The 24,301-nt window shown below is 41.4% G+C and overlaps 1 protein-coding gene across 8 annotated transcripts in view; it reads right to left on the bottom strand.

The window, feature by feature from the left end:
• The window catches only part of HDAC7 (histone deacetylase 7), a 597,866-nt gene that overhangs the window by 33,222 nt on the left and 540,343 nt on the right, over window positions 1-24,301 (bottom strand). For all 8 annotated transcript variants that reach the window (XM_082245365.1, XM_082245362.1, XM_082245366.1 and 5 more), the window contains 5 exons: window positions 20,687-20,880; window positions 16,616-16,807; window positions 15,301-15,517; window positions 12,843-12,976; window positions 9,328-9,448 (listed from right to left, as the gene is read on the bottom strand). In XM_082245365.1, the coding sequence (XP_082101491.1) occupies window positions 9,328-9,448; window positions 12,843-12,976; window positions 15,301-15,517; window positions 16,616-16,807; window positions 20,687-20,880 (858 nt within the window). The remainder of the gene's footprint in view (window positions 1-9,327; window positions 9,449-12,842; window positions 12,977-15,300; window positions 15,518-16,615; window positions 16,808-20,686; window positions 20,881-24,301) is intronic.

Raw genomic sequence — 24,301 nt, 5'->3', positions numbered from 1 at the left:
TTTGCTATCACCCCACACCAAGGTAATAAAAATAATGTCTCTCGAATGATCCCCCCCCCCCCCCCAAACATGTGTTAGTAATATTAGCAAGCGAATAGACAGAATATGCTTGTCATCCAGTAGACTTCAACAAAATGGTGGCCGCCTGCACACAGACACTGACTCCCTGTTGCATAAATGGGACTTAGATGGGTAGAAGGTGGCATCAGCTCCTATTCTCAACCTGTAGAGAACTCCTCAGATGTGTTTCGTCCTTTTTGAGGCTTAATCGTAGAACCCCTTACCCTCCACCCTCTCTGGCAGTGGTGATCCCCAAAGTGTTTACATACTGGATGCAGAAATATCCCCACGTGCTGGCCAGGTTTGCACGTCACCCACCCACCCCTGCCCACAGACATGAACGAAGCAGTACTCCTACAATAAAGATGCTAGAGTACTATGCCATGACAAGTAATAGTGCTATGGCAGGTACATCTACAGCAGGAGACTTTTGCATGCAGAATGAAGACTCAGAAAAGGAGGTAAGTGTGTACTAGGCTGGTGGTGTTGGTGGTGGTGGGGGGGGGGGGGGGTTAGGTTAGATTAGTTTAAGGAAGCTGGGGATTTCTGTAGCAAAAGTGTAGTTTCACTGGCCATACATTATACAATTCTCTTGTACAATTTTCCTTTAGATTAACAAAAATCATAAATCATATATAATGAGGTCAAACCTAAACATTTTCAATTTGTATGCAATCAGGCAGCCCTTGCACTAGACAGTTGAAGGTAAATCTAAAGGAAATTAAATAGGAAAATTATATAATATATGGCGAGCTAAAACCAATTAGCTGCATTCCTTGTTATTGAGAAAAAAAAATGGCGGAAACAATTGAAGTGCATCAAAGACTTAAATACCTACAGTTATCTTACTGCCAACCTTATCTGCCCACAAGCTGAACATAGCTCTACTATCAATGCAAACAGTAGTTACAGCAAACAATATTAGCTACCAATTTGCAGAGTTCTTCACAATATGAATGTAGAAATCCTCTTAAAAAAAGCCAGCCCAAGACTGTTTAAAGAGATAACTGTTGGCTAAAAAGGTGGCAAAACCTTCCCCCCTATATTTTAAAGGCTAAGTTCAGAAAAAAATAATTTTGCAGAGAAAAAAAAATGTGCATTAATGAATTTTACCTACAGTTTATAACAGGTGTAATGTCAGGCTCCTGCACACTCTCCCTCCAGCTTTCTGCCCATACCTATGTACAGCCTTTCAGTTAAAAAGCTGGAGGAAGCACGCTGCTCAACATATTCAGTCTATTGAGAAATAAAGCTGTCTGCCGTGGTAAAAGAGAGGACTTGTAGTTTGTTAATTCACAGATCCATGTGAATCAATGACATGCCTGTGCAGGCAGAGCCCTGCAACAATTGTAGAAGTGACAGCGGCTGCGATGGAGAAAAACCCCAGCCTGCTGTTACAGGGAAGTGGCTTAGGGGGTGCTGGAACATGTTATGCCATAAGGAAGGATGTAACATGTAATATGTTCTAAAGGTGAACTTAGCCTTTAAGAAAGCTGCATTCTAGCAAAGCTCTTGGGAACAGTTATTGGATATTATGTTCATTCTGATATAAAATTTTCTGTGTACATTAAAAATTGTACAGCCAGTAAAAGCAGATTTCTGAGACTTAGCAATGGATGTTTGGAAGAGGTTTTAAATCTTCTTTATACAGTACTGCGATGCATTTTGATGAGCTTAGCATGATTACATGGAAATGAAGTCTTGCTTCATGTAATCTGTATGAGCCCACGCGAGGGCAGCAGAACACAAGCAAATGTAAATCAAGATGAAGAAGTGGGAAATTCCAAGATAAACTATTATCGAGATCCTTCCCTCTTACCATTTCTGATGTCCAGCATTCCAGAGAAGAGCAGCAATGGCTGGCAGTTACTTTATTTATTTTTTGTCTCTGGTGCTGACAAACAGGTTTGTAACCTTATCTAATACTGATTGATGTGTAGGATCTGTGTTTAGAGAAGCTGTCACTAAGAACTAAGTGAAATGGAATCCTGGAGTCCTGGGCTGTTGTCATGGCCTAGATGTACATGCTGCCCGCTGCAATAACCCTATGCTGTGCTCAGGACTGTAGTAATGAGGTGGGATCTAAACCTTATCTGGGCTGATGAATAGCAGAGACTTGTCAACATTGCTCCAAAATGGTATTTCTTATAACCCCAGGTTGGTCACAGGTAAAAAGCAAATTATCTTTGACAATGTGCAATATTCTAGGTCAACGGGTTCATTTAATGACCTGGCATCTCATTTGCCAATTAAGGTCTGTCTGTCTTGGCTGCATCCAGTCAATTTCAAACTATCCTTTCTCAACTGTTTGTTTTTAAGGTAGATTAATGCAGGCCATACATGGGTAGAATTAAAATTTTAGAGTTTTGCAATTCGATGGTGCCACCATTGATATCAAAATTCAACCAGCCAAGCCTTCAATTTCACCTCATGTTGCTACAGAAAATACATTTTGTGGCCGGGAATCTTCTTTTCCTTCCAGGTCACAGCTCGTAAGCATTTCTTTTTTCGCTTATATTTCTTGAACGATTCTCTCATCATTGATTAAAAATTTGTTCATTTTTCAAAACATTTCCAACATGCTGATCACTCAATATCAATGGGTGCACAAAAATCTACTGTTCCAGCATCTCACTAATGGTGCAAACGTCAAACAAAAATTCTTAGCTATGATTTTCGAAAGAAAATTCTTTCGAAGTTTGACCCATGTATGGCAGGCTTTAAAGTGAGTTTAGTTCTTTTTTTTCACCTACTGCTGCAGTTACATAACTTACTTGTAATGCCCCACATCCTACAGCCTGATGGTTTTGGTGGAAATCTCCTGTCTAATGATGTCCGGTACTCTTCACAGCTCTTAACTACTGGCACTGCGGGTGTTCATAGCTTCAGGTCTACCCCAGCAGTACATTTTAGAAACTCCCAATGACAGCCCATCCTCTCCTCCACTGATAAAAGTCAGTTCAGGAGATTCTGAAATGCATTATAATGTTAGACCCGAAGCTATTGATCCCGTAGTGCCAAAAGTTCAGAGCTGTGAAGAGGATCGAATGTCACTGGAGAGAAGATTTCTATAGGAACCATCAGCCTGCAGGATGTGGGACAATCTTCTTTAACATTGGGTTACATCACTGCAGCAGTAGGTAAAAATGTTTTTTTTTTTTTAAACTACACTTCCCCAAGAAGAAGAGTTATGCCTCATACACACGTGCAGATCGTCGGCCGAACGATCGGCCGTCTTTTGTCCCTGGTCTGTCGTGTCTGTTGAAAAGTGCAAAAGACTGCACAAGAATTTTGTCCGCCGACTACAGCCGACTGCAGAAGTGATGGTTAACTTTCCCTGTGTTTTTTCTTTTCTGAGCATGCCCAGTCTTGCAAATCTGCTGTCTGTCGGCCGAATTCTGTATTGACTGGCGAACAATCGGCCGCTCTGGTGTCGGCATACAAAAATTTTAATGCTTGCATGACAGATTCTTTTCGGCCGAAAGTGCGCTGTCGGCTGTCAGAAGCATCATACTAACAAGCCGAAAATCGGCCGATCGGTCGTCGGCCGAATCTTTTCGGCCGACAATCTGCACGGGTGTACGGGGCATAAGGCCTGCCATAGATGGAGCAAATTTCTTTCCTTCAACCATGGGTTGCAGGAAGTGGAAGCTGTCCCTGCTGGGAGAACACAGTGATTACTGCTGATGGCTATAACAGCCACCTGCAATAATCGCATGTAAAATCCAGCAGACAGGTTGTACCCAAGTTTATTGATCGACCAAGCCTGCCATACATAGTTCCTGCTGAACCGGCAAAGATTGAAACCATCTATGGCTGGCTTTAGCAACAACTGGATGCTTTATTATTGAGATCCATAGAGAAATGAGAGCAATACGTAGTAAACACTGACAACAATCAGAATTCAGTAATTAGATTAGAAGACAAATAGCTTTAATTAACAGACAGACAGACAGACAGACAGGCAGGCAGGCAGGCAGATAGGCCAGCAACATCCTGCATTATGTTAGGCCAGCCAAAGCAGTTAGAATCTCAACCGGTTCATCAAACTATTGATGGGCAGGCTGAATGTATCAAGTTTATCGATTGATCAAATTGGATACAACCAACCTGCCAGATTCTCTTGCGATTATCGCTAGCAGCAGGGATTCCCCTGGTGGGGATGGCTTTCCCAACTGGGAAAAGACATTTGCCCGGCAGGGGGGATTCCTGCATCAACACTGTCTGTGTTGAGGGGGGGGAATCAAGCGAGTTTCTTTCCTGCAAGAAAGAAATTCGCTCTATGTATGGCCAGCCTTAGACTTTCTTAGTATCAAAAGATGATAGATCTAGCGGGTAGCCACTATAACAGTAGGCCCATTCCACAGGAATCAGCTGGCTTGTGAGACATTACCAATTATTTCTGCTTACCAATATTATTTGAATTATGTTATTTATTATGCACTGTAATGACCAGTCCCACATTAGAGACATTTCCAATGTGCCTGTAGTGTTTTCTATGGATGAAATAGGTTGTTAGCATTATTGCCTTGCAGTGCAAGAGTTTCCTTCCGTTGCTGTGCAGCTGGATCGGGAAATGTCTCAGCGCCTGTGATTAGCGCAGTGAGTGTCGGTTTCCTGGCAGGATCGGGCACATGGGAACTCAAACACGCCTGAGCCCATCTTTGGAGCTGTGATTGCCTCCCCCACAATCCACAAACATGCTGGTAGATTTGTAACTTTCTATCCATATTTGTCCTACAAGTGACTCCGTACAGGCATAGCGAAATATACCAGTGTTAGGGACACTGGCCTTAAAAGTGGTTGTAAACCCCCCTTTCTAACTTGTACCCATAGGTAGGCCTATAATAAGACTTACCTATAGGTACTGTAAATATTTCCTTAACTTGCACTGTTTAAGAGATATTTACTTTGCATGCAGCCAGTGACATCACTGACGCATGCGCTCTGAAGGAACAGCCGCCTGTGCCGTTCCTTCAGAGCCCTGTGCCGTGAACGCCGGCTCCCATGAGCATGTGCGGGAGTGATGTCATCGCAGCTCCGGCCAATCAGATGGCTGGGGTACGCAAACCAGAAAGAAAGACGGCTGAACATGTCGGCCCTGTCACCGGTGAGCAGATGGCACTGGGGGGGGGGGGGGGGGGCTTTGTTCTAAGGTAAGTATATCATAATGTTATAATAATTATTAATCAGCGCAATATCATATCTAAAAACATGAACAACAAAATATCCTCTACCCCAATATTAGCGCACAGGTGCAAAAGTTATCATTGATAATGAATTGCTGCCCGTATTAAAAAGTGCTTTCACTTTACTCCAATGAATATAACTGTAATGAAAATACAGCGCAATCTCAACCCATCTGTGTGTAACCAACATTGTTTCTACATGAAAAGACCTTTTAGTATCGTGAGTCAGGATCGATACAAAGGAGGAGATTTACTAAAACTGGAGATTGCAAAATCTGGTGCAGCTCTGCATAGAAACCAATTAGTCATTCAAAATGCAACAGCGCTAAAAGCTGAAAATTGGTCTGGGAAGGAAGGGGGTTTAAGTGCCCAGTATTGAGGTGGTTAAAGGTTTACAACATCTTTAAGACAGACTAACGTAAATGGGTGATGTGGCCGTAGGCTAAGCCTAGAGCACCTGGTATTCCCAGGCAGTCTCCAATCCAGGTACTAACCAGGCACGACCCTGTTTAGCCTCCGAGATCAGACGAGATTGGACGCGTTCAGGGTGATGTCCTTTGATGACACCCTGGAAGGTGGGGCGAAACGCGTTGACGTATTTTCGGTTATGCTGTCCTCCGTGGAACTCATGCCTGAACAACGTTCCCGGAAGAACTGTACGGTCGGACTTTGATCTTGTAAGTAATTTTACCTTTTGCGCAACAAAGTGTTTACATACTTCATGATGGCAGCCTTCTATTTGTATTTTTGAGCCTCTAAAGATCATACTACTGGTGGGGAATGGAGTGCTATATCTACAAGGAGGATTTGTGGCATATATCTACTACTCTTAAGCTGTTTAGACCCCAGACTGAAACAGCCGTGGGGTCCATTACTTCTGGTGAGTGGGGACACAAAAGGGGAGTTGAGCACCCTGCACCGGCTGATGAGTTTTCAAGCACCTTCTATAGCACATTTATGCACCTTTATGGACTTTTGAAGCACTGATGCACTTTCAATCGTGAAATATTGAATTTTTTTATTTGCACAATATTGTATTTATTCATTATAATGCACCTTTATGGACTTTTGAAGCACTGATGCACTTTCAATCGTGGAATATTGAATTTTGTATTTGCACAATATTGTATTTATTCATTATAATGCACCTTTATGGACTTTTGAAGCACTGATGTACTTTTAATCGTGAAATATATATTTTTTTTTGCACAATATTGTATTTATTCATTATAATGTACCTTTATGGACTTTTGAAGCACTGATGCACTTTCAATCGTGGAATATTGCATTTTTTCTATTTTTGCACAATATTGTATTTATTCATTATATAGTCATTGTTTTTCTATTATAGCACCTGCAAATGTTTATATTCATATTTCAGGCAAGCTGTTTCATATTTATATTTATCTGTTTCTAAGTCTACCCAATGTATAGCAGCTGCCCTTAAGTGCTTCACCTATTAGCACTTGATAGTTGGTTGCACGATTAACTTTGTATAGGTCACGTTTATATATGCAAGCGCTGTTTTTACCAATATCTAAAGTTAATGGGTTTTTTTTTTTTTTTTTCAAAGTGCTGCAATTAAAAGCATATCAGTGCTTTATAAACAATAAAAAAAACACGTCTATGATGTGTATTTTTGTTCAGGTCTATATAGATACTGTTTCCTCACTTTGTGTTTTCAAGTCTATGACATCCAGGGAGAACAGGGAGTACTTCCTCTTCAATGCACAAAGCTGTTTGTCACAACTGTTTTCTTTCCCCACAGTCTGGAACGCATGACTCTTGTTTTGCTTCTCAGCAGGTCATCAGTTTGTATAAGGCTGCATTAATGCAGTTCCTTGTTTTTCCCTGACGGATCATACTGTTTGTATTTTTTCTGTTACGTCACCAATACATTGCAATGTGATTTTCCATTTACAAATGACATTGAGCACCCACTTGTAGGGTCGGGAAACAACAATTAGAGGAACCCAACAAATCATAATATCATCTACAATAACATTTCCAAAGCAATTACTCTTCAGTAGACATCCATGCAAGTACAACAGGAGTTCCTGATAAATATCAAATGATTGCACATCAATCTTCTTTCCTAGGTTTGGCCAGCTGCTGGGCCTCAAGCTAGATAAAGCTTTGAAAACGCCAATTTCTTAAAGCTTTTGGAAAATCATTGCTCTGAAACCCGTACGATTACTGAAATGTGGCATAATCTGATCTGAATAGGCTGAGGATGTGATAGAGTAGACAGTAACTATATTACAGTGGACATGTCAGAAGCTATATGCATCAGACAACAGGAGTAACATCTTGTTTGAGATATATGGTAAATATAGAATTAATAGCTGGCATTGATCCATACTGTGTTAACCCTTAGAGCCCATTCAGACAGGGGCGACACGACTTGCTGGGGCGACCATATAATTGAAGTCCTGTACTACTTTGGGGCGACCTGGAGGCGACTTGGTCGCCTGGCAAGTCGCCTCCAGGTCGCCCCAAAGTAGTACAGGACCCTTTTTCTAAGTTGGAGCGACTTGTGTCGCTCCTATTAGAACGGGTCCTGTACTACTCTATGGCGAGCGACCGACCGCGACTTGTCAGGCGACCAAGTCGCCTGACAAGTCGCGCTAGTGTGAATGGACCCTTAAATGGGAAGTATTGTCGTGAACAAGCACAGGCAGCTCACAGACAGGCAGCAGGATAAGGTAAAGTGTCATTAACTCCCTTAAAGTGGAAATTTACTTTCTCAATCAACATTGACTATTTTTAATTCCTATGCTGCTAGCATTAGTAAATAGATAGAGAAATATATCACATTTGCTTTTCTTTACTTGTTTCCTGGTTTCCAGACCTAAGCAAATGATGTCATACATCCCAGGAGTCTTCAGTAGGGGAGAAGGGGTTTTCTCAGCTAAGCACATCCTCCTGCCTGCATGCCTGAGCTAAGGCAAGATGGATTCCAGTAAGTAAATGCTACATGAATCATACACCCTTACTAAAGAAGGCCATGGCCAAAAATGCTAAAGAGTGTGTTTCAAAGTGATTTCTCAGCAAAATAATACATGGTGTAGATGGTTGGGTGAGTTTGCTTTGAATATTTAACATGAAGTAAATAGTGTTCTTGGTTTGTGATGCTCAGATGCAGTGTAGTTCCACTTTCAGTGTTAAGTGTGGGGGTTAAGTGTGTCGGGTTTGCTGAACAAGACTCGGGTTGCACCCAAGGAGAGAGGTTTTAAATGTTTTGTTGACTATTATGATGAAGAAATGTTTCTGGCTCTCCACGAGCCCAGCAATTAGAATTCTCACTATTGCATATACCCTATGTGATGGTTGTACAGAAGGTCATCTTCTACTATATAAATCCTTGTTACATAAAGGGCTATCAAATATATAAGTAATAATGTTACCCTGACATGAATCATCAGGGGTTCACACTGAGGAGGGCTGATTTAATTTTCAGATGCTTACTATATTGTCTATATGGTGAATTTGTATGTTTTATGTAGATGTATACATTTAAGCAGAACACTAGCAAACGTATGTAGTATCAGGTTACGTGAGGTTCTATTCTTAGACAGTTTGAATCTCGGCCAGCTAAGCTGGAACCAGCCAAGATTGGAACAATGTATGGGCAAGCTGAGTGAACCAAGTTGATCGATCGATCAACTTAGGTACAACCAGCATGCCGTATTTTCCATGCGATTATCCTGTCAACACTGACTGTGCCGATGGGGGAATCTTATTCCCGTAGTTGAAAATTTGCTCCGTGTATGGACTGCTTTACTGCAAGGTGCAGCAGTATCTAGAATCTAAAGGGTATACATTATAAATCAGATCGCCATACACAAGTGAGGATTCTCTGTAGTGCTGGTAATGGCTAGTTTGTGTCTGAAGACACTAAAACAGAACACTTTCAGAGGCAGGCTTCGTTTTCTGGTATAAGCCCAGACATGTGTGCAATGTTCACCCAAACAGAGCACAAAAAAAAAAAAAAAACAGACACGTTAACAGCTGTTGATTTTGAATACCTACGACAAGTTTTGTGTGGCGTTCTGTACTTTTGGAAAGGAATACATACCCGCAAGCTTGCGATTGTCCAGTTTGAGCCTATTATGAGGATTGGTGCCATAGAGGAGGACGTGTGTCTCTGTATGTACTGACTGCAGCTCTTCCAGGGATGCCTTTCTACCACGAAAGCACTGCAAAATACACAGACCATTAACTTTACATGGTGCAGTAGAAACAAGCTCTCTATGACACACTACGAGCCCCAAATCTAACAGTCAGAAGTCTGTTTTTCATGTCTCACAGTATTGTCAAGTGATGCCAAAGGCAGAATACTAAGGTAGTCCTATTAAAGGATAAAGAACCAGGGGGAAACAGACCTGCAGGGCAGCAATGCTAACCACTGAACTGCAATGCCTGCTCTCAGTGTAAGAAGAATGAGAAACCAAGCCTGTTTGCCAAGTGAGCCTCTTACGGTGTTGAAACAAGGCCTAGAACAGTTATTTTTAATCTTGTTAAAGTGGAAGTAAAGGCAAAACATACCAAACTTTAAACCTACTCTCAGCCCCATTGTAAGCCTAATCTATCTAGCCCTGTAAAAAAAAAAACAATTGCTATAGTTACCTATTCTGCAGCCAGTTCGGTCCCAGGCTGCGCTGTCAGCGGTGGCCGCAGAGTGCAGAGAGGCAGCCGACAACAGAAGCCCCATGGGTGACGTCACTTCTCAAGCATTTCCCAGCCATTGTTGGCTCTCCCCTGCACACAGGAGCTGGTGGAGACTAGACCGGAGTGGCTTCAAAATAGGTAAGTATAGTGTTTTTTTCTTTACAGAGGTAGACAGATTAGGCTTAGAATGTGGCTGAGGGCAAGTTTAGATTTAGTTAGGTTTTTCCTTTACCTCCACTTTAAATAAAAAATACTGTTGAATATCTAAATGAAAACCCAAGCTGGGAAAGTGTGGCTGCCTCCAGATAGGCTTTGTAGAGGAGTAAAGGCAGATCTTCCAACTCCTGGGATTTGGCCCTCTAGATCAGTCTCTTAACCACCTTAGCGGTATCCCCGAGCGTGACTCGGGGTGGATTTTTCAGGCTAGGATCGGTATCCCCAGGTCACGCTCGGGGTAGATGAGCAGAGCCTGCAGCGCTGTCACTTACCTTCTCCTGGCGATCCAGCGATGATCTCCCATTGCTGTGATCGCCAGCCAAGATCCTCGCCGCTCATCCGTCGGTCTGATGACTTCCTAGTTCCGTTCCCTGCAGCAGCAATGCTGCATGGGAGCGGAACTGGGAGGGAAATTCAAACGTTGCACAAAACACAAACACATAACATTTATATATATATATACACACACACACACACATATATATATATATATATATATAATATATAACGCATGAATTATAATCTAATCAATAATATAATTTTATTATATAATATATATTATATTATATAATAAAATTATATTATTGATTAGATTATAATTCATGCGTTTGGGTTTCAAATTTATCACATCTGGGATGTCTACTAGTCTTGTTTTGGTCAGGTTTAAGTCAGTAATTACTAAGAATTGTAGGCCTATAATACATAACGCCAAATTTCCATGCAAAAAATTGTACCGCTTTTGGTACATAATTCCTGACAATCATACCGCCAGGGAGGTTAACCAGGGTTCCTCCAGAGGTTATTAGGGTTTCTTGAGCATCTCAGATGAGTTCCCACTTGACACTAATGATCTTCTTCGCTATCTTTAAAGTAGAATTCCAGCCTCGACCTAACTACTCTTAAAAATATCCCCTACCCCCTTCTAAACCTATGGTGACTAACGTGTAAAAAAAAGATGTGTACCTATTCTCAGCCTGTTCCGGTCACACGATCCCATGTGACAGCCAACAGCAAATACAGGGGAAAGGAGAGAGCGCTCAACAATGGCTAAGAGGTGACGTCACCCATAGGCTCTCATGTCCTAACCATTGTTGGTGCTCCCACCTCTCCCTTGCAGGTGCCACTGGCTGACACAGGGGAGCTGGATCATGTAACAGGATGAATATACTGTTTTTAGTCAGTCCAATTTTACACAGATTAGTCAGCAAAGGTTTTAGGAGGGGACCATTTTAAGACATGTTAGGTTTTGAAAAGGATTTATCCCAATGACCACAAATGTAAGGAGCATTATTCACACTGACCATCACACTAAATTTACTGTGAGCTGTGAATACGAGTATTAGCAGGGGTTTCCGGAGACTGGAAATTTATTTCAAGGGTTATTCCTTGTTAAAAGGTTGAGAAAGGCTGCTCTAGATACTCTATAACAGTAACAGTACAGAGATGCATACAGCCCTTTCTATCAGTACATACATGTACCACTATCAAATCAGAGAGAGTAGGGAAATCCCAATAGTAGGTATGGTGACTTCCAGATTTTGAGAAGCCTAAATGTAAGCACTACAAATATTACAATCTGAAAAAGTCCAAAACAGATTTTGAAAGCGTCCATTAGTTACAGCCAACAGGCTTTGCACACATCCAATTTAGAACTTCCAGTATTCTGGTGGATGGACACAACTCTGCTATTTGTATACTGGCTTTCAGCAAATGCAAAGGCAATTCACCACAAAATGGCCCCCAGACTACACAAACATGGCCCTTGGGCATTGCACGACAAAGGCTACAAGAAAATGGTGGCCCTACGTGACACTACGAGGCTCCCACGGACCCAGGAGGGATCCCTAGGTTTAGGACAGGCACAGGCAGGATGGGGGGTCCTGGCAAGAGCCCCCATGGGGTACAACCCCTCCCCCCCGCACAGCCGATCATCCGGTTCCAGTGGCGCCCCCCATAGCGCCCTGTCCCAGGTGTAATAGACCAAAAACACAGCTCCAGCATTAGTGGAAGGGGGGAGGAGGTGGGTAGGATCGGGAGACAGGTGAAGGGGGTGCTTAACGGGGAAGGAGGGGAACACGGGGGTCCAACCATCCCATGGAGGGGCCCGCATCCCAGAGGGAGAGGGGGATCAGCTACTCACCATACCAGGAACCAGGCGGGCACCGCTCCAGACAGAACCCCTCTCCAAAATGGGGGGGGGGGGGGGGCTGTCGTCTAGGAGAAACGTTCTGACTCGGGCCAAAACCCAGTCGTATGCGACTTTGCGTGGTGTTTAACTGACCTAGCGCTGAGCTGAGGCCTGCGTGGGCTCGCAGGCTAGACTGGGGTGACCACTGGATCTAGATTATCCCGCCTGTCACCCAGTCCAGTAGTTGATTGTAGATCTCACAGGAAAAACCAGGAGAAAAAAAATCTATCTAAAAGAAAAAAAATTTGCCTGGACCAGAAATACCAGCAAGGAGCTAGGTCCTTACTCCTGACTAAGCAAACAAAAAAAAAACTGAGTACCTATAGCAGAGAGAGGGAGTATACCCCCTGGGACTGCCTATAGGTGTAGCCAGAATTTTTTCCTGCCTAGTGTCCTACTCCTGTAGGGGGCAGTATAACCCAATGGTTAAGAATATCAGGAGCTTTGTCCGTCAATGAACGAAAGAGAAACTATATTTAAATACCCACCCCTCCAAAGTAAGAGATGGCTAAACTTACTTCACAATGATTTCGCAGTCCTCTTTCTTGCAAGCGGGACCAGATGCTTTGGATTCTCCCAGCATGCTCTGGGTGGTTGCTGTTGTCTCCACAGGTACACTGGTGTTTCAACATCACAGAGTCATAAACAATTCCTATAGAGGAAAAAATGTTTACTGTATCTTTTGTGGCCAACCGTTCAGCTATTACAGTGGTGATTTTCAACATTACTGACAGATATATAAATATAGGTACACTGGGGGAATATATCAATCCACTCAAACTGAATCATTAAAACAGAGAAGAGAACAAATGCGTAACAAACTAAAACAGATTTACTAGAAGCCAGAAAAGATAAAAAGGTAACTTGGCTGTTTTATAGCAGCAAGGATCACCTCTCATATGCTGCATCTAGGGGTGTACGTCCATTCATGTATGTATGTATGTATGTATGTATGTATGTTTCAGCTTAGAGATGTGTATACTTGTGTATAGCCGTATCCTGTAACTCATTTACACTGTACACAACACCTGTGGCCCCCAGGCACAAAAAAAGGACATTATATGTCCCAATACGCCCATGTGCATGAGCCCTAATGTGCCAACAAACAGGACCAGCAACCAGGATTTTGCAGTGGAGCCTATGATGAGGCACTCCCATTGAGCGATACACGTTTTCTTGTGAAGGTAACTATAAGCATGCAGCGCTTTTCTTGTTTTTTTTTTAATAATCCCCCTCTACTATTTTTCACAAGCCCACCATTTCCTACTGGTTTAAAGTGAAAATAGAGAGAATGTAGGCAGAAAAGGGGTGGAGATGAAGGAATTTTCACTTAGCTTAGTAAATGAGCTGAATATGTACTGATTCATTCAATCAATTTTTTCTTTTCCTCGCATGTGATTGGAAATTCTTTGCAAAGTGAATTTTCACCACAATCCCTAATATAAGTGAAAGTTCAATTGTGAAGCAATGATTCACTTTGCAATATGAACATGCTCTTCTCCTTTAGTAAATCAACCCCTGTGCTCTCTCCTTGATAAATCTCCCTCTGTCAAGCTCATTCTATAAAAAGCTAGTTTCCTATTTATCAGTTAGACATGGCGGGAAACAAGCTTTGAGTTGGGGAGAAAAAAAAGTGCTGCACCCAAAATTCCAGATGCGTGGTAAGTGGTAAAAGCAAACTTGTGTCATCCACAGAATATCCAAAAAGATATCTTAGGCCCCTTTCAGACTGAGCGGAATCTGTTCAAGCGGATCTGCTTGCCAGCCGGGAATCTCCAGTTGATTCTCGCTGAGCAGGCGGATGACAGGTCCGTGTTCGCTCTGATATGCAGAGCAGACATGGACACAGACTGCTCTTCTCTATGGGGCGGTCAGATAGAAATGGATTGCATGTCCGTTTCCATCTGATTGTCATTCGATCCGCCGGATGGATGGCGAACGTATCCCCATCTGTCTGTTTTTAGCAGCCCGGTTTGGATCGGATGCCGACGGGTGACAGAGGACACATGTTTGCTGACATCCGCCGCCCCATAATGAACAATGGGTGGTCCAATCGGGTCTGCCTGAAGGACGGCCAGGCGGACCCTATCAGTCCGCTGGTGTAAAAGGGGTCTTACCAATAAAGTAGAAAAAAAAAATGGCAGATAGGATTTTTAATGCAGAAGAGACGTACTATATCCCTTCTGCATTAAAGTTTCCTACCTGCCTGACTGCACCATACACTGAGCAGCACATGCACCAATCAGTGTACAATTTTGGCAATAGTGAGATGGAGGAAATCCTGCACATGTGAGCCCGGCCCGGCCAGTGAAAAAGCTGGATATCTCTACACGGAAGCCGACTGGCCAAAGTTGTCAGCAGCAGGCAGGGAGTTCCAGTGCTAAACAGAAGATGAGCATAGTTCCCCTTTAAAGCAATGATGGCTGACTCTTTGTATTGCTGTCATAGATTCTGCTTCTGTGACACATGTGGTGGCTGTTGGATGTGGTGGAATAAAACCCACCCCTGCTTTTGCAAGGTTTAACAAGACCAGAAATTCTGAAGAAATTTGCACGATTCCACCATCAACACAGACAGTACTGACAGGGGAATCAGCAATTGTCTTTTCCCGGCGGGGGGGGTGGGGGAAGCCACCCTTCCGGGAAAAGACAGTGATAATCGCAAGAGAATCCAGCAGGCTGGTTGTACCCAAGTTGATCGATTGATCAACTTGGTACATTCAGCCTGCCCATTAATGGTTTGAATCTCAGCAGGTTCCTGCTGAACCAGCTGAGATTCTAATGGTGTATGGCTAGCCTAAGTACCTGGTGGCCTTACTCCATAAGGTGGTATCTTCAAATAGAACTTTTTCTTATCAAATTTAAAATGATGGTTGAATACAGAAAATGTAAATTGGATAGGTTGCAGTGGTCTGATTCCCTGTCTGTCACAGTTCATATAGGTCACACAGAGTTGTTTTTGCTGTGTGATCATTACCTGTGGTGAAGCGCGGCTTCTCAGGCTGTTCTGGCAATGTGAGTGTTATGGTTTTGGAGGAAGGATCTTGACTAGGGATAGAAGCTGAAGCTGGAGAGGACTTTGCTCTTGTAAGAGGACGATGTGTTTGAGGCATAAGAGGGATCAATAAAGTGTCCAGTTGCTGAGGTCTTTTCATGTGCTGTGCGCGAAGATGGTTTGGATCCCACATGTAAGCCTGACAGGAAAACAAAGATTGTCACATACAGCTAGATCAATGGCCAAAAAAACTTCGCCAGATCAGCAAAAGATTATTTACAGGTTATGGACACTTAAGAGTCTATTTATAAAAGAAAATCTCAATCATTTACACAACCATCACCAATATTCTCTGCAGTTTGTCTAATACGTGAATGTCCTTGATTCCCAGCTCCATCTAGTGGCCATAATGCAATATGTTTCTGATTAAGGTATTCCAAGAAAATACCACATTATAGCCAGTAGATGGAGCTGACAATCATAGGAAATAAACATAATACACAGATTGCGGGGATTATTTGTGACAGCTATGCAAAGTTGAGGCAAATGATCACCATTTTTTTTTAAATAGACCCTATAAGGGGAGATTTACTAAAACTGGTGCACACAAAATATGGTGCAGCTCTGCAAAGAAACCAATCAGCTTCCAAGTTTTATTGTCAAAGCCTAATTGAACAATTAAACAAACTGATGTTAGAAGCTGATTGGCTACCATACACAGCTGCACCAAATGTTGTGTGCACCAGTTTTAGTAAAACTCCCCTAGAGTCTAGTCACAATCTAACGAATTAGTAATGTATAACTAGAATCTGTATTTAGTAGCTTTATTCGTTTTATGTAGATTTTCTGCATGAAGCTGACACTATATTGCAATTAAATAATAATACTTTTTTAAAAAAAGTTAAACTTATAGTAATATTTCTACTTATCCTGCTGTTGCTAAACACAACCAAGTTTTTTACAAGCCGCCCAAGCAAATCCAAAAAATGTGAAGCAATGATTCCTTTACAAGGCTGAAACAGTGGGGTTGATTTACTAAAACTGGAGTGCAAAATCTGGTGCAGCTGTGCATAAAAACCAATCAGGTTCCAGTTTTTATTTTATCAAAGCAAAAAATAACAATTTAGAAGATGATTGGCCACCATGCACAGCTGCACCAGATTTTGCACTTTCCAGTTTTAGTAAATCAACCCCAATATGTCTCTGCTAACACTATTCCATGCAATCATTCTTCCATACTCCAGTTCAGTATATAGTGCTTTTACCATGGCATTTGCATATGGATAGAGACCAGTACCTGTGGAACAAAATGCTGGATTACTGGTTGACCACCACTTGGCACATCTTGTACACCGCGTAAGGCTTCTGTTCGAACTCTAGTAGAGTTTCCTCCCAGCTCACCAGGTCGTTCATTTGCTGGGCTGCTGTCATCCATCTCCTCTGATGGAATCTGGCTCAGTCTCGGCCTTTCACTGGTTTTCTGTTGGCGCTGCAGAAATAAGACATTTGTAAATGCCTATACAGGTTTAGTAAATGCTTATTAGAGTTCTTCCAAACTGACACACTAAGGTATAATCAGTATACAAGCTAGCCATTATGGACTCCCTGGGGGCCTGACCTGGAACAAATGAAAAACTGCTGTGTATCATAGCAGTCATTGACTTCTTAACTTCTTTATCCAAATCCACACCGACACAAAGAATCTAAACTGGTTGCTATGGCTTTTCTTTACTCATTTTTATGGAGCAGGTCATTGTGACCTTCAGTTCATGTTAATGTTGCTCTTCACTGAAAGATCGATGGCAAGAGATTGCCTTTTCTTTTTTTAAAGCTATAGAAAAAAATGACAGCCAGAGAGTCTAGTCAAGCAGTTTTTCTGTTTCAGTGATTTTAATTGAGAATTGTTTAGAATACTATTGACTTTAAAGCTGTAAATTACAAAAGGGACTGCATTCTCAAATGAAGACACTACATTCATGAAATATGTAGCCCATTTTATTTACTGTAGTGTGCCTTATTCGGTGCTTCTCCATGTTGCATTTCATGATTTAAGTAGGTTGCAAGAAAATGAATTTCATGGCTAGGACATTCCAGCCCTCCTATTGATGAAGCACGTTTCAAAAAGATGAATTTCATGGCTAGGACATCCTAGCCCTCCCATTGATGAAGCACAGAAATATGAAGAGTCACGTCAATAATATTGGAAGAGAATGTAGGAAATTAAGAGAACACAAAGGTAAATTCAACAACAAAGGCTTATGCCAGGTATACACGGGAAGTTTCTTCTTCATTTAATACAGTGGACTGAACCAAAAAAAAAAAACTTACAGATCACTGTACTAACACATCCAATGTTAGTGTGGCGATCCCCCTGCTGAGCCATTGTGTTCTGATAGGGGGAATGCCCCCTCTCCAGAACACATTGATCAGAGTTTGCAATGACTGGCTGCAAGTACTGATCAGATGCTCGTTTGACTGACTTCTGTTGGACAAGTAGCTGTACACATGGGCCGAAAGTTGGCCGGTAACTGCCGAACCAACCATTTTCAGCCAATTTTCTGGCCCCTGTGTACCTAGCTTAAACTGAAACTAGTGTGGGGGTAGACTTGCAGTTCTTATGAAACAACTTTTTATTAAAAAGAGGCCCAATGTGTCCATATCAGTAACTGTACATAGGAAGAGCACCATCGGCCGGTGTACGAACTTTTGGAAGTTGAGAATCTTAATATCTAGAATATAGGGTGGATTCAACATACAAGCCACACACAATGATACTGAACTACAGTATACATAATGACAATGGCTGGGGCAAGATTTGGTTAAAAATTTCTATTTTTCACATTGGTCTGCACACAGTGGACCTATGGCTTCAATGTTGTGCATTTTGGGTTATCTCTCTATAAAGTTTACTAGCCCTTTATTGGTACCATTAAAAGGAACTTTCACTGATGTGAAAACTAGTCTCTGAAGTTTTTTCTTCCACCTTGCTAACCTTAACCTCCCTGGCGGTATCCCCGAGCGTGACTCGGGGTGGATTTTTTAGTCCAGGATCGGTATCCCCGAGTCACGCTCGGGGTGGATGTGCAGAGAGCGCAGCGGTGTCTCTTACCGTCTCCTGGCGATCCAGCGATGATCTCTCATTGCTGTGACCGCCAGCCGAGAGTCCCGCCGCTCGTCCGTTGGTGTGATGACTTCCTAGTTCCGTTCCCTGCAGCAGCAAGGCTGCATGGGAGCGGAACTGGGAGGGAAATTCAAAACGTTGCACAAAAAACAAACACATTTTATATTATATATATATTTATACATATATATATATATATATATATATATATGTGTGTGTGTATATATATATATATATATGCACACACACATATGTATATATATATATATATATATAAATATATAAAATTATATTATTGATTCGATTATAATTCATGCGTTATATATTATATATACATAATACACACACACACACATATATATATATATATATACACACACATATCTATATATAATATATAACGCATGAATTATAATCTAATCAATAATGTAATTTTATTATATATATTATATATTATATAATAAAATTATATTATTGATTCGATTATAATTCATGCGTTTGTGTTTCAAATTTATCACATCTGGGATGTCTACTAGAGTCTTGTTTTGGTCAGGTTTAAGTCAGTAATTACTAAGAATTGTAGGCCTATAATACATAACGCCAAAAAAAATTGTACCGCTTTTGGTACAGAATTCCTGACATAATCATACCGCCAGGGAGGTTAATAACCAATGTAGTGGTTCAGTAGTTTTTAGTATCCACCAAGGACTATAAAAGCACAGACCTCAGAAAATGTTATAGCATGGAAGGTTACTTCATTGCTTGTACAGGCTGCAATTTTAAATTAACTTTAGCAGGAATGTCAGCATTAATCTTAAAGGGCAGTTTGTCAATCTTTGTGAAAATTGTTACAATTTAGATTTAGATTGTTAGATTTATTACAATTACAATTTAGATTGTTTTAGATTAGATTACAATTTAGATTGTAAGCTCCATGTGCAGGGCCCTCCTATTCGTTCGGTAATGAATTGTGTTGTAATTGTACTGTCCCCCTTTATATTGTTAAGTGCTGTTGGCACTATATAAATCCTGCATATTATTCTAATAATAATTATCATGTCACTGATTCCGTTTATAGTTCCATAAGGCACTGGAATATATCAAGTTCATATCTTCCAAAACAGATATTTTTGTTTTTTTGTATATAGGAGAAAGTTATACCACTGACAATTTCTTAGCTCTCATGAACTTTATCAGTGAGATCACTACTCTTTGTAACTAGGTTAGATATTTTCTGTGATTATGAGAGGGTCCCAATTACCTGATTGAATTATTTATTTAGTATTATGAAGAATACAACAGGACATGCTGGAGTGTACAAATGTGGATAGGAACACTGGAAACTCCCAGGTGCAAGGGAACAGAGGTTAGCTTTACAGCAGGAAGATCGTGCTGTCAGAGTATGCAAAACATAGAAGAAACCCTGCTTCATTTTGAACTAGAATATCACTTTCGCACAGACTGACCCTTTAAAACACATTCAGACCCAAGAGTAGTTAGAGGCCTTTTGTCTTGGCACAGTGCTATTTATTAGCAGCAAAGGGGGACAATTTATGACCCAAGCTGCAATATCATAAATCTTTCCCTCCCATATCAGTATATATGGTTTTGCACTGATATATATAGTAGGCTGCTTTGTAAAATGAAAGCTGATGACTAACAGCCATGCCAGATAGAGCCACACAGGAAGTACTGGATAATTAGCTTCTGAGGTTTCCTGTATTGGGACAACATGACAAAGCTGAATATTCCAACAATAGGAATTTACAGGAAAAGACGAACATAAATAACAAAAAACAAATGTGACTGCATTCCAACATGCAGCAATCTGAGGTCTATGTCTTAAGTAGTGGTCTGGAACATTAAAGTCTATGTGAAGACTTTTTTCAGTTTTTGTTAGACCTTCCTTCAAATTGCCTGGTTGTCAGCAGAACAAGTGGTGGATTAGTCTCTCAATGTATACAAATGTTCTGGTGATAACAGTATAGGAGGAATTTCCCTCATTGTGAGATTTCCTCTCACATGTATTTCCAAGACAGGGAGTGAAGGGATATCTCCTCAACAAGACACAAAGAAAAAAAAACAACATAATGATGTTTTTAAACCTTCTTAAACCGAAAATAAAAAAAATTGCCGGTTATACATATACTTTAACTAATACAGTTATTTTGGTTAATACAGCTACTTTTGCTGCTGTATGAAAAGCCGGTCCAATATGGAGTAGCTGCTATCATATTCTGTGCTTACCTTATTTGTCCGTTTCAAATAATCAGGAAATGCTGCATATTGCTGCTGGAGGAGCAGTTGCTGTTGGAGTGTTTTAGGATTTTGAGGAAGAGGCTCAGAACGGGTCCGACTTAAGGCTTTGTGGTGCCCAGTAGCTGACAAATGGTCAGGGCTGATAAGGGGATGGGTGAACTGCAGTGGAACAGAATTCAAGCCTTGAAAAGAAAGAGAAAAAGAAGAGAGAATTATATATTAAAATTCCCTTTAATCTGGAAGTGTGATATTCACTTATACCACAAGGTGGCAGTGAAGACATTTTATAACACGAAATTTGCTAAATAAAATGATTCAGAATGAGAGATCACTGCTAGGTGGATAAATCAGCTCTCAAATCAGGGATCTTTAAAGGATAACTCCACTTTTGCGGGGGGGAAAAAATAATATAGCATATACAATTGCGACAGAAGTAATAATGTAATTAAATGTTATTAAAAATGTCCTTTTCTTTTCAATCTGCAGCACTGTAAATTTTCAGTAAAATGCAAGGCAATATGGCTACCTGGAGGCCTTCTGTACACAGATGGTGTACAGAATGCCCCCCAGAAATGTAATTTCCTGCTTGTGTGATTGGCTCACTAAATTTCCTAGAATTCTGCTCTAAGAAGTAAAATTTTTGGCATCACCTGCAACATTAATATAATTTTTGGTGAGAAACTCCCAAAGGGAAATTACGTCTAAAGGAATGCAGACTCTGACACGTTCCTCATTATAATCCTGCAAGTGCAGAAGCTGATTGATAATTATTAAATCAATTCCATACCCATTTATTGTACATCTATTTCTTAAGAATAACATAACATAGGAATCCTAAAATCTTTGCAGTGTACACAGATCACCCACAGGGGAATGTTTTTTCTCAACAAAAGTAGAGTTACTGTTGAAGTGCATTGCCACAAGGACCCTTTACTACATGTAGTGTACAAGGACATTCAGGCAATATATAAGGCAATTAGGCGTGCAGTAACCTATAAATCTAGATTAGAGAAGGAATGGTTGCTGGGGGTTATTACACCTCATATATAAGCTCACAGCACATTGCTTGCAGTTCATTTTGATAAGGCAGTGCAAATTGCTAAGTATAAATTAAATACATTTTAAGGTTTCTTTTTTTTTTTTTTTTTACTTCCCAAAAGATTTGTATTTGTGTTGCCACAACCCTGCTTAATAGAAGAGACCTGATCTTTCTCTGCTGATGTTCAATAACACTTAATGGTTTTCTCCATGCCCCTACAGTGTAAACCAGGGATCCTCAAACTACGACCCTCCAGCTGTTTCAGAACTACACATCCCATGAGGCATTGTCAAACTCTGACATTCACAGACATGACTAAGCATGATGGGAGTTGTAGTTCCCGAACAAATGGAGGGCCGTAGTTTGAAGACCCCTGGTGTAAACATACAGTAAAATGAGAAACAGCAAGCCGATAAAATCATCTCTATCTCTCTGATCTGTACTGCTATCAGCATGCTTCTTGTACTGTAGAACAACTGTCTGGCTCCTTGTGCTGCTTCTTCTTCCCCAGTCTAAGCTCTATTGTACAGTGGACTGAAAGAGGCTGTAAAACAGGTCAAATTCAGGGTCTTACACTGAAAGCAGTAAAAAAAAAAAAAGCAATTTTTGAATGTAATAATAATTACCATTCTGCATTAATTTGCATCCCATTTATCAGCATGTATTGCTCATTTAAATAATTCTGACAGTCTCCTGGGAGGATTTCACATCTACCAAAGACACACTTGGAACGCTTGCAGTTATTTCCATCCAACCCACTGATAAGAGCTGTGAACTCAAGCTATCGGAAATGAACTAATGGCTTACAAAGTACAACACTCCAGTCTAATTACTGTCACAGCCACTAATAGCAGAGCATCTTTAATTAAATTGGTGGCTTTGCCATTTTGCATAATAAGCACATTGGAAAAAATACAAGCCGATGATGTCTGCAAGTTTGTGAGGCTAAACATAATAATAGCTAGCATGTGGGAAAAATGTCGGCAGCCAACATCTACTTCTTTCCGTTTTCTGCAAGTCAGGTTGTGAAAGCAAAAGCTCAAATCGCCCATACGCAATGCTGGGGGTGATAGGCACTGTGCATCGTTCTTCCACTAATAAAACCTATACCACTCAATTCACAATAGCAAAACCCATTTGGTGGTTTTTTCCAACTGTGCTTACTTTGTTTATTCACTAAAATGTATTACCCTAGTTAGTCTATTAAAATGTTAATTATTCTGATTTGACTCTACTCTAGTGCTATGTATCTAGATGTTTTTTATAATGAGATCGGAGCTTGGAGTTTAGTCTGTGGGAGATGTATATTAGGCACAGGAATGGCACAGATTAAAATAGAAAGCTGCAGAGAGGAATGCTTTCAGACTCTGATTTTAGAACTAGATTCTTCAAGCAGTCTTGATTTCTCTTTATTTTATCTCTGCTAGAACCCACGTGATAGCCCTTCAACTCCTAACAGTCCAAAAACTGCTGTGATAAAAAAATAATTTCAGAGAGGGTGTACTCAGCTGTATAGGATTTTAACCACTTCAATACTGGGCCCTTTTACCCCCTCCCTGCCCAGGCCAATTTTTAGCTTTTAGAGCTGTCGCAGTTTGACAATTTTACGGTCATGCAACACTGTACCCATATAACATTTTTGTCATTTTTTTTTTAGACAGAGCTTTCTTTTGGTGGTAATAAATCACCACTTGGTTTTTTTTTATTTATTTATTTATTGCTAAACAAACTAAAAAAGACAGACAAGACAAAAAGAACAAAACAAAAAAAAAATTAAATAAACACTTTTCTTTGTTTCTGTTATACATTTTGTAAATAAGTAGTTTTTCTTCTTGACTGATGGCCATTGATGATGCAACACTGATGGGCATGAATATTTTTATGATGTCATTCTGCATTAATAGGCCGCCTCCCTCACCTTGGACAGCCTCATCTAGAGTCAGGACTAGTCTCGCAGGAGTGTATCACAGCCATACACCCACCCACAGCAGCCCAGTGCCAGCCAGCCACCCACATCCACAGGTTCTGTACCAGCCAGCCAGTCAGCCAGCCACAGGCACTCTACCAGCGAGCGTGCCAGCCACTCACAGGCCCTGTACCTGCCACCCACAGGCCCTGTACCAGCCAGCCAGCAATGCACAGGCCCTGTACCAGCCAGCCACCCACAGCCCCTATGCCAGCCACCCACCCACCATAGGGTGCCAGACAGCCAGCCACCCACCACAGGGTGCCAGACAGCCAGCCACCCACAGACAGGGTGCCAGACAGCCAGCCACCCACAGACAGGGTGCCAGACAGCCAGCCACCCATAGGCCCTGTACCAGCCAGCCACAGGCACTGTACCAGCCAGCCGCCCACAGGCCCTGTGCCAGCCACCCACCTATCACAGGGTGCCAGCCAGCCACCCACCATAGGGTGCCAGACAGCCAGCCACCCACCACAGGGTGCAAGGCAGCCAGCCACCCACCACAGGGTGCCAGCCAGCCACCCACCACAGGGTGCCAGCAAGCCAGTCATTAAGCATTAATCAACAATGAACATGTTCAGTATCAGATTTGTGTCAA

Source organism: Pelophylax lessonae (genome assembly GCF_965119305.1).
Source record: "Pelophylax lessonae genome assembly, chromosome: 2".
NCBI lineage: Eukaryota > Metazoa > Chordata > Amphibia > Anura > Ranidae > Pelophylax > Pelophylax lessonae.
The sequence above is the reverse complement of the archived record's forward strand: the minus strand, read 5'-3'. Positions and strand labels throughout refer to the sequence as shown.